This window comes from Battus philenor, unplaced genomic scaffold (genome assembly GCF_028537555.1).
Source record: "Battus philenor isolate CCGP_79_NKW_IND1 unplaced genomic scaffold, ilBatPhil1.0.hap1 SCAF_4, whole genome shotgun sequence".
Taxonomy (NCBI): domain Eukaryota; kingdom Metazoa; phylum Arthropoda; class Insecta; order Lepidoptera; family Papilionidae; genus Battus; species Battus philenor.
In genome coordinates, this window is record NW_027181704.1 from 16,950,213 (window position 1) to 16,967,218 (window position 17,006).

The following is a 17,006-nucleotide window of genomic DNA, read 5'->3' on the forward strand; positions in this document are numbered from 1 at the left end:
TGTCTGTTATTCGACAGGTAATGATGACTGCCTCACTCTTTAGCCTCTGGGCCTCGTGGATGGTGAGCATCCTTGAACCTGTCTTCAATGTTTTTAAGCCTTATTAGACAAAGCTTCTCTTTCTAGCTTTTATTCTTAGGTATAGATGTATGTAACAACATCTGTACTGTAATAAAGACTGGTGCCAGGACGTTGTTCTGGAATAACAGACAAACAAATGCTAGTGTTCCACTCTGCTGTCAATGTTCAAGAACAATCATTGAATTATAGTTAAACGGACCACAGAAAGAGGCAGTCATATTTTTACCTATGCTTCTTCTACTTTTAACTCGTATAGGCTTTTTAAAAAAGAAACACTTGACACAGGCGACTTGTGACAATGTCAACAGTTGAGGCTAGAATGATATTGTACATAAAATTTCACGGCATTATTTATTTAATACTAGCTGTATCCCGAGACTACGTCTACGAGGAATTTAACAAAGAAATTAGTTAATTCATTTTTTTGTTTTTATTTTAATTGTGTGAGCTGTATATGAATTTCACAATTAACATAAATTCTTACTTTACCCACATCTCGAGATGTCATCATTCATTCGCTGTTTTCGTTTCAATTGAAATTTGCATGCATACATGCATGCATGCATCAAATCAGCATGAACTATCACAGTAATATATGAAATTCATTTAAACGATAGTGATGCCATCTGTCCAAAATTGGTCAAACCAACATAGAAGCAATCGCGTGTTCATGCACAACAGCTTTGCTAAAAATCATCACATGGTCAAATGCATAGTTTATGATTCTGTTAATGTTATACATTTAAGACATACACTTTTATATGTATAGATTGTAAATACCAACATATTAAAATGCATAATTTTCTATACCATCCGATACATACAACTACAACATCCGATTTTATTATTATTTAAGAACTTCACTCATCTACTAATATCATGTGGTGTCCTGAGTGTGTGGTCCTGAGCCTTTTCAGATGTGTTTTTCATCAACTTAAAAACTTCCTTTAAACATGTCAAGCCTACCGGTGTTTAATAAAATTACATACAAACTACATAAATTAAATATATATTTGATGTACTGTGAATTGCATAAGGTCTAAAGACATACTTGATTATATGGCAGCCTTTACTTTGCTTCTGTTATAACCTTTTAAGGTTAAGTAAGACTTTGTAATCGTGAAAATGCGACTTAGCTGTCGTAGACTACTATTGTTACGGAAGAAGTTGGTGCTGTTAGCCTTGGAGCTCTAACAGCTTCATAGGAATATAGTTTACAAAACGGAAGGGTCTGTGAACTATTCCCTTGATGTAGAGGATCGTCACAGAGATTTTTCTCTACGACGTTTTTTCGTCGCAACGGAGATTAACGTCATTTTCAGTTCATTTCCATGGCAACGAGATATTTATACTTTTATGACACAAAGTTTTATACATAACAATCATCATCATCAAATTCGAAATAAAAACCGAGTAGATATCAAATAATAATTAGTTTTTCTAAGTAAAATCTTTTAAAATTGCTGAAGAAATGCTAAATAAAGTTATTTCAAATCGATCACTTAATAACAAGTATGTATGACATATACGCGTTAAATGTCAGAAACGGGTCCGTGTTTGGATTGCAAGTAGTAAACTTTCCGAACATAATTCTAAGCTTACATGACTTGCCTTTCGTTAAATTGGGCCGAATAGTCCGCATAAGGACCTAAGCGGTTGTTGTAATTTGTACTACGATAGTACAAAGTGTTTATAGAATGTAATTATTTACTTTGTACGCGGCACCGGGTATATGAGTTGATTTACTGATTATATATGTAACGCTGTTGAATTATATGTTATTTTAATCGCCAGTAACATATTATTCACATATATACAAAGAGTATTTAATTTACGCGACCCGAAGACGACGGCAGTGACATCATTAATGGCGTCCGAATTCAAATCGGCGTTCAAAGTATTGTGTCCGCACTGGCCAATAATACGGAACGAACGCTACAGTTTCAAAAATTCAAAAATTTAAAAGTAAAAATATTTATTCCAAAATTAAAATTTTCTCTCCATTCTTTATTAGAACTATATACGAATGGTGTTTCATAAAAAAATGAGTGCCCGAAACATTTTATGCATAACTTTTTATACTTCTAAGTTCAAGTTGAAAAACCGTCTGCTTAACTGACTTCCTTTAGCTTCTAAGTAACTGTGTACAGCTAATATACCGCAGACTGAAAAAAGTGCTTTGAAAATTATTTCAGAAGCATGAAACTTAGCAGAAAGAATTCTTTAGGCGGAATAATTAAATAGACCTTAAGAACATAAACTTCTTTCTTAAACTTTGAATATGGGATACATTGAGAAATGATTAAGGAGAAAAATCTGTTATTCAATATGTTTCCATTTAAATTTGGCGCTTGTCAATGTTATATTGACACCGCCAGAATTTTTTTTACATTTTTAAATCTTTTGAGTAACATAACTGTTTTAACTAACCGACATTAAAATTTATATAAATTAATAAAATTGGAGTGTCTGCCTGTATCCGCTTTTTACTTCATCCATATGAATACTTATACGGTGCAAAATTAAAAGTTTTTTTTTGTTTTTGTCTGTCTGTCTGTTTATTCCGGCTAATTTCTGAAATGGTTGAACTGAAATAGCCGATGCATTGAGGTGGCTTATATTATTTTCTAAAAATACTTTAACAAAAGTGAAAAAAAATAATAGCTAGCTAAATATAGCTAGTATAGTATAAAGTACTAAACATAATAAAATAATAATTTAATATTAGCTATCCCTTCAGACTTCGTATAGTAAAAATTTATTGTAGACAACTTGGAGGATACCTTTTGGATTTGATTGCGGTCACATGCACGCAGACACTTATATACATACACAAACACACACATGTATGGATACCATTCTGTTCAATTATGAAATGTTTTCATGTGTTTCTATTTATTATTGCTAAAATTTCTTTAGTTTTTTACTTTTTGTGTGTTTGTGTTTTGATTATTTAAATTACTGCGATTTTTATGTGCCATGTTATTATTAATTTTATCATTAAAAATTTGACAATTGTTTATTTATTTTAATTTACTCAGTGATTTGTATGGAAGTGTGTTGTTTCCGCTTTCCTTGCAATTTTTTCATATTTTCTTTTGGTTAAGTGCCCTTTTCATGATTTAACTAAAATTTGAAATATTAGCCGAATGGATTGAATCTCGGGTTTTGATGTTAAAAAAAACATACACTTTTACTTACATGTACTAAAAAATTCAACCGATTTCGGTATTAGGATCGGTGCTTGTCAAGGAAGGTCCTTAGTTTACGGTTTTCTCCCATCATTTCATCCTGCAAGTCGCACCAGCAATGTGTTCCCAACATAAGACCGTTTCTCTTAAAGAATAGGCTCGCGCGTGCTTAATTGGCGAGGCGGCCGCGCGCCGACGTCACAGCGGTAGGAGGAGTGTGATGACGCGAGGCTGCAGCGCCGCAGCGGCGACGCGCGCGCCGGCAGTGCGTCCGCCGCTTCCACGCAGGCATGCTGTGCTCCGCGCGCTGCTCCTGCTTCCTCTGCAGAGAACTGCAGTCCTGCCGCGCCGCCGACGCCCGCAAACCCAAGCACAACATGCCCGATAACTTCATACTCAAAAAGGCCGAGGCCTGGGAGCCCATCAAGTTCATACGCGGCGCCGCTCGCCTCTCCGTCCGACACTGGCAGAACAGAGAGCCCCAAGCACACCCCAAGACAAGAATCGCCGCCCACAAGTCCACAAGCTGCGAGCAACTCTACCCGCAGACGGAGGAAGACCCCGGCCCGTACCCCATCAGGAAAGCACCGAGCACGGACCGAATCAAACAGCACACGGAACACAAACCTCTATTCAAATTATTAGCCAACTCGCGCTCGAAGAAAGACAATGCATCAGATTCCAAAGTGCGTAAAAGCGTTCTAAACTTCAGAAGAAACGAAGGTTCCCCTTCGAAAACTGTTCACGAGAAGTACGTACCCTTGCCCCAAAGTACGTCTCACAAAGACATTTACAGTGAACCGAAGCCATGGTCCTCTCAGTTTGATGACTGCTGTCGGCCGCCGGTCTACCAAAGCGTAGAGAAAAAGAAAGAAGAGAACAAAGGCTCACTGACAGAGAAGAAGATGTACAATAACCGACCGCCGTGCTACGACGAACTTGCCGAACGACTGTCACAAGACAAAATTAAAAAAACGAAACACCCCGAAGGTGCACTTGCTAATAAAATCACACAGAATAACAATAAAGTTGTTATATACTTCGGAGATTCAATCATTCGAAAGCACAGCGAACAGAAAAAAGAAGAGAGAGAAGCAAGACAACGAGAAGCTACGCCTTCAAAGGAAGAAGCTATTTATGTGAACCGTGTTATGGAAAATAGTGATAATGTGGATATAAGCAGAGAAGAAGATAAAGGCGGGACGCAATTAATATCGGAGATAGAAGTACCCGAGGCTATATACGCTGAAATAAAATCAGAAGAAGCCGCACAGCCTCCGGAAGTGACGATTAATGACGCGACGTACAAGAAAGATGTTTTCGAGACGATGAGTCCGGACGGGTTCTTGGTGGTAGAGTTCGAAGGTAACTTCGAGAGGGCGCGACAGCTGGTAGAGCTGGTGCATGGAGCGGTTGACCGCCACGAAGCCACCGTGCTGGACGGCGAAGAGCATTGCGATTGGAGCTTCATACAGGACTGGAGGAAACGGTTAGTGCGATCACAGATTTTCACCGCTGGCCTCGTTTTTAATTTAGTTAATCTCAATTAAATTTATTTCTATCGTTACGGTATGATTCCTAATGCAGGTGCTTCGTAGCGAAATCAGGCTCCGCTCTAAAATAAGATTGTTATATAAAAGTTTATAACATTTATTTCGAAGTTTTATAGCATAAGATTATTAAAAGTTGTGTCTCAATTTCGACCGGACTCTCACAACCTGTAATTTCTATGAGTTGTATAATACGTTCATTTAAAAATTTTCACGTTTTGTGGAACATCGTTAACTCTTAATCTTTGTGTATTTCAGGTTTAAATTAAGCGTAAGTTTTACTTGAAATCATGTTTATTTAAATACAAACATGGCGTCTATAAATCCTATATTTTTCTGCAGTCCAAACTATTATTTATTTATAATGATAAAATGAAATTTGTTGAACATCGATTACATTCTGAATATAGCTTTTCAAGTTCAAATTTCTTACATAAAAGTTTTTTTTTACGAAAGTGTGACTAAAGGCTGTACGGCAATGGTTTAAATAGATTTGTTTGAATTGATCTGACACTTTAGTGCTATAGGAAGTAGGAGGATAAAAATAGTTATTAATAAGTTATCGACACACGCGCGGCAAAAAGCTAATCCGCAGCGGTCGGTGTGCCTTTGCGCAGAAGAGATCGGTTTAATTGCCTAGAACTGATAACTATCGTCCACACCTGGTCAAAGACCTCGATCTCCAGCGCTCTCTATTCCGAATTAACATCCGCTAGGAAGCGCGCGACTTAATTTGTATCGAGTAGGAAAATGATCAGGTTATTGCAACTGCGCAGTCGTAATAATAATTTAGGCTCGTCGGAAAATCGTCTACTAAATTTATTCAAGAAGAAATTTCTTTTTAAAATCATAAATAAGACGTAAAATATAATTGAAATTATTTTTTTATTGAAAAATAATATCAAAATGAAACTCAGAAAAAGGTTTTGTATAAAATCATTGCAACCATCTGTAATCCTCAAATAAAAATTAATGTATACATTAGTTCGTAACGTTCCACCTACGGAGAAGAACTTACAATAAACTGAGTAGGGTTTATGGTTTTTTTAATGATGTTATTAACAAAAACATTATTTTTAAATTGTTAATGAACATAATCTGAAATTGAGTAATATGCCATATGATAGAGTCTGTTCTTAGCAAATTCTTTAAATTTACCAAAAGATAAATTTACGTTTACGTTGGAGAGTTTGTAATAAAATCGTTTAACCTACGAGTGAATGAGTTTACGGAGTCTTATAGCGGGTACAACTGGTTTATTTTTATTCCGTAGATTACGTTAAATAATATCGAAAATATATACATCAGGGTTCACACAGACGGACGTACATATGTCGCTTTCTTTAACAAAATTTATAGTTAAAATTATAGATCTGTCACCGGGCAATAGAAATATAAACAAGTGAAGAATATTTCAGTATGATTACAAAATTTCTCTTATTTAATATACTGAAAGACTTTAATAATATTATGCTTGTATTTTTAATGTAATGCTATACAATACACGATTTTTTTTAAGTAACACGCCTTTCTTGATTTTGATAAACGTCAAATATTCCACAGCTTGTGACAGATGTTTTAGTTTAATCTGTGGTTTGGCACTAGAAAAGAACAGTGTATTTTTGAAGTTTTCTTCGCATTTCTTTAGTATTATCTCTCGTGCTTTAAAATCAATTTAAAAAAGTTAAATTACACAAGCCATTCTTGAGATTTGCGATTTCATATTTGACTATCCGTTTTTATTTATATATATATAAGTATATAATACGGTCATATATTATAAAACATCTAGAAGAGACATGCATGGTCTAGGACGGAAAACTCAAAAGTTATGTGAACTATTAATAAATCTATCAATTCGCGCTAAATTCCCGTATTGGATTAATGCCGTTACCTACTCTATAAAAAATGAAATCCTTAATTCTCTACTCATTTTTTACATTTAAATAAAGCAATCCTAATGCTTAGTACTATTTAGGACAAAGTCGATTAGGTTTATAGTCAAAACAAGTGCGTACGTGTTTTCTACACACGTACCTGTTTTATTGCATCAATGTTTCGAATGTTAAATTTTCAAATTCATTCACAGCGCCTATTTATTTATACTATATATAATATATACAGTCACGGATCGTAATTCACATGTTCGTATGGAAATCAACAAAAATATTTCTTTTTTTATGCTACTATTGAAGTCGTAGCTATTTGAAATAAATATAAATTTGATTGTAATGATCTTTCCGCCTCGGCGCCGATGTCCGACCGTTCGTTTCAACTGCCGCAAACAGGCCGTAGTTCGAAGAAACCTCATCGTCGCTGATTATCTTCACTTTCGTGCCGAGTGGCGGCCGATTAAACGCATTGGACACGACGCCGTGCTTTCCGGCCGCCGCGGAAACTTCACCAAACACTCTGCGAATCGGTTGTTGATCTCTCCATAGTTAACGTATTTCAAGATCCATTAAAGGCTTGATAGGACGCGTTTAACTCTTTTACATGAAAAAAAAATTGTCAGTGACAAACGTGTATTTCGAAAAGCGTATAATTAAAAATGACATCTTATGTATTATTATTAAATCTTAAAATTTAATAATATGAATGAAACTTAATTATAAATGTGTCTAACTTGTATATGTCGGAACGCTGTAACTTCAAACAGCTTACGTAGATAGCGCTAGTATCGACGGCCTCGAGCTATCGTTTAAGCGGGTAGTCATACAAAAGGACGCCGCTCTATTGAGTCAAGATCTAACCAATAACGAACAATCCGACATATTATAAAACGAAAAAAATTGTAGTTTCTTGCCAGTATTTTATCGATAGAGTCAATATTCCGTACCTGGCAGTAGTATATGTATAAATACATATTTAAATTTATGTTATATCGATGTTTTGATTTTTCAAAAGTTCTTAGCAAAACCTTTTCGAAAGAATAAATATTACTTACACAATTTCATATAACAAAGTATTTATATACCTTACTTATAGCTGCAATGGCAAGAGCTATGTGGTTACTTATAATGTTCTAGATTTTTACATAAAATCAATATAAACTACTTACAATAATATTGGGAAAAAACTATTTAACAGTTTTTAGTTTTAATAAACGGTGTTTAATATGATAATAGCCCTTTTAGTAAATAGAAATATTTTTTGTATTGTCAATTCAGTAAATGATACAGATTAAAATTAAAATACGTTTATTATACACAGGAATCTTTAACAGAACACTTATTGTTAGTCAACTTATTAAAATCTAGAAAATTAGTAAATATCCTTTTACCTTATTTTTTTCTGATTATTACATATTCATTACATTATATTTTTAACACACGTGTGTCTGATAAAGTTATTAAAAATCAAAATCGCTAATATGTGTTAACTATTAGAGGCATATGATAGCAATTAAAATTAAGTAAATACTCACTCCTGCGTAAATTAAAAGATGATAAATCCTTTATATCTTGATGGTACACCATAATTACTACAGTGTAACAACCGTGAAGGACACTGAAGGACGAAACCACGGCGTGGTTAAGAAAACTCAACCGTATGCCAATGAAGTTAAAAACGTAATTAGTGAGATAATACTGTGATAGGCTCCGCGGTGGGGCGTTACAATTATAACTGTATATTTAGTGAGGCTTTTTGTTTACTAATTAACTCGTAATTCAGAGAAAAACTATGTTTATAGGTCGTTGGAAATAACAGAAAACAGTTGTTAAATTTATTGACATATCTGCTACTACAGACACTTCACACAAAATAACTCACATGAAACTGTCAGATTTACATCATATGTATATCATCATCATCTTCACTCCAGTCCTAGATCATCCACTACTACACAGAACTCCACCCTAGATTTTGTCCATCTTACGGGCAGATCCACGAACACTTAACGCCCCAGATGCCATCTATTCTGCTCGCTATGTACCCTGTCCATTGGCCCTTCAAATTGCCAAACAGCTGAGCTCTGTATGTTACTTTTGTTTATACAATATACATATATATGTATACATATGTCAATTTACATTTTTGTTTTTCTATCATCTACAATACAATGAATTATCTTTTCTTGATTTTCGAAAAAAAATTAAGTCAGCAAGAGTTACCTTAGTTATGTGGTATTCATACTCAGTAAATAATAAGAATCATTAGCAATGATGACGCTTGATAATTTTAATTTAATTTAGGCTATATCTGACAAAGTGTATATGTATAAATCTATAGTTAAACTTTGTTAAAACATGTGTTGTTGTGGAGTTTCTTCTCCACAACTATAACACCTAGCGATGCAGAGTAGATTCAAAAATAAAATACGTTAAAAATATGTGGGCTATCTTTTAAAAATTCCAATGTTAAATAAATTAATTTTATCTAACATCTAAAAACCTCTTGGTATTTATAAAGGCAGCAGGATATTTTACATGACGCCTTGGCGTCTTGTAATATGCCAAGTGCTTTCTCGGACGCTGTCCTTATGTAGTTCGGTTTAAATTGACAACGAATATGCGAAAAAATACACGTGTAGTTAGAAGTTCGTTTACTTAATAAATCTACTTGATCTTAGGAGAATAGGCAAAGCTTTCCCACCGTCTCGCGCCCACATGCGATACCGAACAATGGTTTCTACAAACGATTACACTTCCTGCCGCCTGGCTGTCGATATCAGATCTGTCCATTTTCTTTAACGACTCACTTCCTGCCGCTCTATAATGTGTATTTATTAACTTCTCATTGTCTCTTACAAACTTTGAATTGGCGTCCACAAAACTAAATTCCTAACGGTTATTTCTTTTAACTTAGTTCACACAGCGCAGTAGCAGAGTATTAACCTTTATAATTGTAGATGGAATAGATTATGATATAAAGAAGTTGCATAAATAACGAAACTAAATGTATTCAACAAGAAAGCTGCTAAAATAAATTAAAAGGATATATGTGGGTAGCATCATTCTAAATTTAAAAGTTTATTTCGAACAATTTAGTTCTTATTATGTTTAGATGTCACAATACCGAAGAACTCTACCAAAGAAAGAACATATTGTTCTAGATTGTCTTCTACTTCTTATAGAGGCATAGACCATCTCTAAAGATCGCCACGATGACCCATCTTGCGAAGCCCACGTCCCACGACTTTAACTATAACGTCGGCATACTTAGTGGAGATCTGCCCACATCGCGGTGTTCGCTACAAGCTATTAGCTAACTATTGGCTTGATATCATAGGTCGCAAGTTCGATTCCCGATCAAAAATCATTTTATTAATATCACCGCTAATAAGCTAAGAAAAGATAATGAGACCGGAATATTCGTAGACTTAAAATCCTAAAGGTTCTAGGACATTCACATTTTGCACTTCATAATCATACATTTAATCGTAATGAATAAAATATTTTTTACAAATCATTGGTTGTCAGACCTTACAATTTTCTCTATCATCTCTATCCGTTGTTCGTCTCTTTTACATATTCTCTATTGTTCTCTATTCGTCTCCATTTTATGTTCTCGTGAGTCACAACTGAAATAATATTAAAATTAAATAAATACTGGATTCACGGTTACAAAAAATTTCAACGTGGTAAGTTGTTTTGCATGCGTAACTTTTCACTGATGCATATTGTATAAGCGACCATACAGACCCGTAACTTATGCAGAACTATGTCATTTTCAAAAATTTTCCTTTACTCTATATTATTGAGATTAACTAGTGGACTGGATCATTGTTAATACAATAACAGAACAAAAGGCATCACATAACATGGCTTTTCAAAAATGTAATTTAATATTACTTCAGGATCATAATTGTTATCTCAACAAAATACATGTATTTAATTTGTCTTCAATATTGCATCCTTCAATCGTGTTGTCAATGTCTCCGCGTGTATTAATTTAGTCTGATTTATCACTTTCACTTCTTTGAAAAACATCCTTTTCAAAGAAAAAAATCGATTTACTAACAAGCGATAGGACGTATTCGTTTTAATCCATATTTTTAGGTTGAAAGTGTATCATAGTCCAAAATACATCAGTTATCACAAAAACGCTGCAGTAAATTAAGCATTTTTTAACACCTAATTTTCTCCGTACTTAATTTTACATGTTTGATATCAATTATCAAGTGCTATCGTGTAATAAGTAAAAATTTAAAAAAACCTGTTTTTTACAAATGAGTGCTTTTAATAAACGCAAAACCATAAAAGGTTTATTACAACTTAATGCCCATATTAATTGTCATGTAATCAATGGTATTTTACGTTTAAGTTCTAACGCAAATCAGTTTTAAGCAGCAATTCTTAAGACCTTTGTGCTTTGCCAAAAAGTTTTTTGTACGAATCAGATATTTTATTTGCCAACAAATGTATTAAACTGTTGCGAGTTATTTTAAATGTTCACAATAATTTTCTATCATCAGCATCTGCATCCAAAATAATCCCTGAAGAATCAGTAATAAATCACAAATTTCAACTCTAAATTTTGTCTTTATCATGTTGCATCACTAGCATGACGGAATTCCAGTTCGAAATATTGCTTTCGTATGAACATCATTTAAATATCAGTGGATATTAATCCTCGCGTCGGTATATTAATATTCCGAAGTGAAACATCGGATCCTCTCGCGTGTTTATCCCGTTGTCATTAATTTCAGTTGCCACTCATTCGTTTTCCTTCTCGTTTTTCTTTCTCTTGTCAGTTAGTTGATCTCTGTAGATTTGTCTCCATCATTATTTTGTTTAAATTCATCATCACTTTCTCCGCGGTTCGGCTCGCGACCGGACATGCTTCATTGCATTTCTGTTGTATTTTCTATTTCTTGTTTTAGTATTTTAAAAGTTATTATAACAATTGTTACTATAATTAATGTTTCGGATTTCTTCTGTAAATAGATTCCTATCAAAATAACTATTAACTGGGGATTGGCAACTTTTCATTTATTCAAGTTAATCTAATCCTTCTTGTTTGTCAACAACATTCTTCTTATGATTGCCTTAGGACATTAGCTTAGTGTATGTGTACGTAATTGACTTTTCTATTAAGTTAATGGTTGTTTCAAAGCGGAACTGCCTTGGTGCGGCTAATTCTCGCGTGTTTTATGAGATCGTTCGTAGTTCACTTCGCTTTAAAGCTCTCGCCGGTGTCCATAGTCGTCATAAACGTCGCCGACGAGCTTTACGCATCGCTTTTATAATATGTTTATTGAATACAGAACTGCTGTATATATATACATAGCACAAGGGAGACAACAGATATAATAGGTGATATTTATCGATGGATGTTTTAATAACATATGAAATTTTATTCTAAATTTCATTTATATTTTTCTTTATTAATTTAACTTTAATAAATGATATGCACTGTCGTCTGTCACTCGTTTCTTGAAGGCATCTACACGTCTGGATCTGGTAAGCTCTGTCTGTTAGGATATCTGTCCAAATTACGCCTTGTGTCTTTACACGAAATAAAATCGACAGCTTTTCTTATCTGCAGGCTGCTTTCAGTGCTCTTATCTATGTTAAGTAACGAAGATGATAATGACGACATTGAAGAACTATACACAGTTAGTCGGAAAAGAATAACGAACGTAAAGAAACGAACAACAGGCTATATAAAGGTCTAAAAGGCTTTCAATATCAATTCCATGAAAGCGTATTGGTCACGCCTGGGTGCGATTTGTGCCGTCACACGATCATCGAGCCCATATTAGAGTCAATCGGCGAAACTAAAGTATGGCAAAACGGTAGATGCACAGTTGCGTGGCGCGAGTGTCGGCGATGCGATTCGATGCGGCCGCTGACACTCGGTCACGCCTTCACCGCCGGTCGGCCGAGGCTTTGTGGGCTCCGTTACTCAGCGTTGTGTCGTTTGCTGCGCAATTAAGGTTCGCGTTTCTAAGTCAAAGGTGAGCCGATGATAATGTTTATGAGCGTTATCACGCGTATGTAACATGCTTTCTACCATTCCGATTTTTGGTTTATAGTATAAGCTATTTCTTACCAAAGTTTATTCACCGTTTGTGAAAATTGCGAGTACCATTAATTATTCAAAACCGCCAGAGGAGTTCGAACCTGGGACTTTTATTAGTAATTCAGCAATTAACAGATACACTGTCACTAATCAAAGAGTGTGCATATTTACTACACAAAATTCTTGTCCAGTTTCTAAACATTTAATACGTAAAAGTTCAATTAATAACGATAAAATAAATTTATTAGATACTGTAGTTTTACTTGCGCTAATGTTAGATATAAAACAATGCAGCATACAAGTTAGTGTTTTATTGATTAAGGTAAACGTCAACATATAATATACCTGCTGTAACCGCGTTCACCTGCGAAGAATTTATCAAAAAAATATTAAGTTTTAGATTTTCGTTTAAAAATCATTATTATTACATAATTAGTCTAAGTTATTCTTATCACACCAGCTACCTGCAAGTTTAAAGTATAAAATAATTGTTCAAAGGTTGGTAATAAATGAAAGTAATGACAGTGTGCTTCATGCGATCTATTTAAATAATTAAAAATGTATATTAATCTATCCAAAAATACTATACTAATGTTAATGCGTGGAATTAAATGTTGATGATCACTTGAAAAGTTAATTATTGTCGCGGACTGTTGTGTATAAAACTATATTTGTAATGAACAACTATTGAATTTCTCGCCGGCTGTAGCAGAACTGCCTTCCAAGCCAGTGGTAGCTTCTTGTAGGGATACCAATGTTGATTGACGATTTGAAATTGCCTGTAATAGCCTTTTCCAAGAAAAATAATTTGATTTGATTTTTGGTTTTTTACAATAAACGGACACAGTTAATGAGAGAAAACATACAGAGAATGGCGGATAATGTAGACAATAGAATGTTAAGATAGAATTAAGTGTATGAATCTAAATGAATGTAACAAATAGTCAATAAGTAAGATTGACAGTCGTTCTTTTAAAATTCATGCAAGCAAAGGAAAAATTAGGTTAATAATGTAAATTAAATTTTTTTTATTATATAACCGTAATAAGGGGTTGTACAGATGGCAGTTAAAAATAAGATACTTTTTGAATATCACCGTTTTATATTTGCATAAATATAATAAGTAAAAAACGTAAAACTAGAGATGTACATAAGGTTAAGTTTTCTGTAGGCTTAAAAAATTTTGGAACACATTTTCGGGCAAGTGTATATACGTTTACAATACCAGGCATTTTTCTTACGATATACACAAGTAAAGCTATAATATTTTAATTGATCTGGAAATGGAATATTAGATAAAAATGTTTCTGATATAGTTATTAGATTATATAGATATAGAAAGAAAAAAGTTTAAATTTTGAAGCTTCGTCCTTACAGCATTGTTATGAGTTATCTTATTTTGGGAACTTTAATTGCGTATTAACATTGTTATTTGAGAGATGTCCACTGTTGGGCATATTTTCCGAAACGAGCCCGACTGATGACCGGCATTAATTTTCTAGTCTTTCCTTGTGGTCCTGAGAGACTACACGTGATCGGTGTGCAGTAACAAGGTACAGTTCACGACGCGCCCGCCTCGCGCAGGCGATGGCCCCGCGGCCCGTGTATCGGCATCATGCACGAGAGACATTACTTTCGTCACGACTCGCAAATCTACTGCTAATGATACATTTACGACGCCACTTGAAGAAAAGAATCAAAATGTTAAAAAGAACACAAGTAGATCAAAATGATAATCATTACTAAAATTGTGTTGTTGTATAGCTACTTACGAGTATAGACTACTAGCTGATCCCGCAAACGTTGTTTTGCAAAAAAAAAATTAAATTTTTTAATTAACAAATGTAAGATAAGGTTTGATCGTAGAGGGGTGAAAATTTAGGTTTGTATGAATTTTTGTATGCTGTATCATAATAAAATAAAAACCAAAAAAATTGTCTAAAAAATTAAAAATAAAATTTAGGGGTGGACCACCCTTATCACTTAGGGGTATGGAAAATAGATAGTAGCCGATTCTCAGACATACTGAATACGCATGTAAAATTTGGTAAAAATCGGTCAAGCCGTTTCGGAGGAGTTCAAGTTCGAACACCGTGACATGAGAATTTTATATATTAGATTGACTACGCGGTCGATTCAGAAATAAGGGGAAGCGTAGGTGAACGAAAGTATGCCATGAAAACTCAGCGAATTGACGACACTTATAGCGCAGAACAGTCATCCACTAGGGCGTAAAGTGAGTATCATAGACTTGCAAAGGTAGTGTGGCATGTGTACCCACAAGATGGACGCCGTCTTTAATTTAATGGATGCAGGCCACTTTTAACCAGTTTTATTCTCAAATAGAAATCTACAAGAGTTGGTGATCTGCAAGAGCAATGATGGTAGACTATCGCAGTACGAATTAATAGTACAACTCAATAACTGAATGTGCAGATGCAAGCAACATATACACGCCGATCGATGTCACATTCAAATGTGAGCTCCAGCTTGTAAATGCTTTCCAACAGGACTTTGTGGTGGCAGTCGTTAGTGGTACACGCTGCTAGGTGGGACATTCATCTTAGAAACAATTATCAATGGCTCTCAGTTCTTCTATAATAGTGGAGGATGAGGGTCATGTCCCAAATATGTTTTCTGCCCACTGTCCCGCATTCGAAGGACTCCGGGTCGACTCCGAATGCCGGTTGGGCGTAAAAATAAAAGAGGGAAACATAGCCTCTATGTTAGAAAATGTCAAAAGTAGGGAATAGTTTCTCAGTTTTTGTAAAGTATAAATAAACATATAAAACAGTGTAATAGAGTGAGCATAAAACTGTAATAAAAATGTGATATAATGTAAACAAAATATAAAATAGAGAAATAAGAAGGCGATGTATGAAAGAGAATTAGAATGAAAGAGAAAGATAAAATGAATTGCGGACAGAAAGAATAGAACGATAGATTATGTGAAGAATGATAGTAGAGAATGAAAATGAAAAGAACAGTGAAAAAAAAATAATAAGACATAAACTATCCTGTCCTTCCCAAAGATAGGGGTACAAGAGGCACCCAATAGTAGGGCTAGAAAAAAATGTTTTCTGTTTAAATCCAGCCAGATTAAGTAACCTTATACTTGATGTAATTATCTGTTTTGAATATTTCTAAAAATTTGTTCGATTTATGTGAATTCTTTTTTTTTTGATTAAGGTTACAGTTTTTGTGATATTTTGTATTGATACGAATATTTGTCACTTTAATCTTATAGAACCGCTTTAATTCCTTCGCTAAAACAGTGTAACGTGTTTGAAAGTGATAATAAAGAATGATAATAACATTATAAATGGATAAGCTAAGAACAGAGAAGGATTAAGGATATCTGTGCAAGTGATAAAAAAGACAGTATGTAGACTCTTCGAGGATCAGTGTACGTATGGAACACTCATCACCATGTATTTTAATTAAGTTTCTGGCAAATTACGAATAAATCTGGTATTCTCTTCGTATGAAGATATATATATATGTGTGTATATATATATATATATATTTATATATATATATGTGTGTGTGTATGTTTGTGTGTATGTATATATTAATATATAAGTGAAGTTTGTCTGTATGTTGTTTATAGAATCGTAGTCATATGCATTTGATGCATGTGATGATCTTCATCAAAGTTGTAGTGCATGAGGCCACAAAGCTTTCTAAGTTGGTTGGTTTTTTTTTTATAAATGAAATGATTGAAATTGAATATAATATTTGTGTAATGTCTTCAAATTTATTTTAGTTGGTAGCGTAGCAACGTGCCAATAAATTCATAACAATATCCAAAAATTTCCACAATTAGTTCATAAATCAAATGTCACAAGCTATTTACGTGTGTTCATTCGTTATCTAAGCTTTACAACTGTACAGAACTTATTACTATCGACCCCATCTTTCTCTCTAAGGTTTTTACCGAAGAGTTCATGTATTGGTCAATGCTATTCTGTTAGGTTTAATTTATTGTTGATGTTTATTGTATCTCAACAACAGTACAGTGTTGCCATGTGCAAATACGTTACGGTAGTTTATGCGCCCGATCCGGCGGCCTCGAGTCATGACTTCTAACCCCATTAACACAGCAAGCTATAGCTAATGTCGCTGTAAAAGGTTTTCGTATTCGCTCCATGCTTAATTATTCGATTTATTTAAAAATTCTGGCTAAGTAGTGACGTTTACTGCTACCTCCTTAAAT

General features: G+C 34.2%; 1 protein-coding gene across 1 annotated transcript in view; it reads left to right on the plus strand.

The window, feature by feature from the left end:
- The first annotated feature begins 3,562 nt into the window (after window positions 1-3,562).
- Window positions 3,563-17,006, plus strand: part of LOC137928670 (ankyrin repeat and BTB/POZ domain-containing protein 2) — a 54,229-nt gene continuing 40,785 nt past the window's right edge. The window contains exon 1 of the mRNA XM_068771594.1: window positions 3,563-4,761. Coding sequence (XP_068627695.1) covers window positions 3,563-4,761 — 1,199 coding nt within the window. The remainder of the gene's footprint in view (window positions 4,762-17,006) is intronic.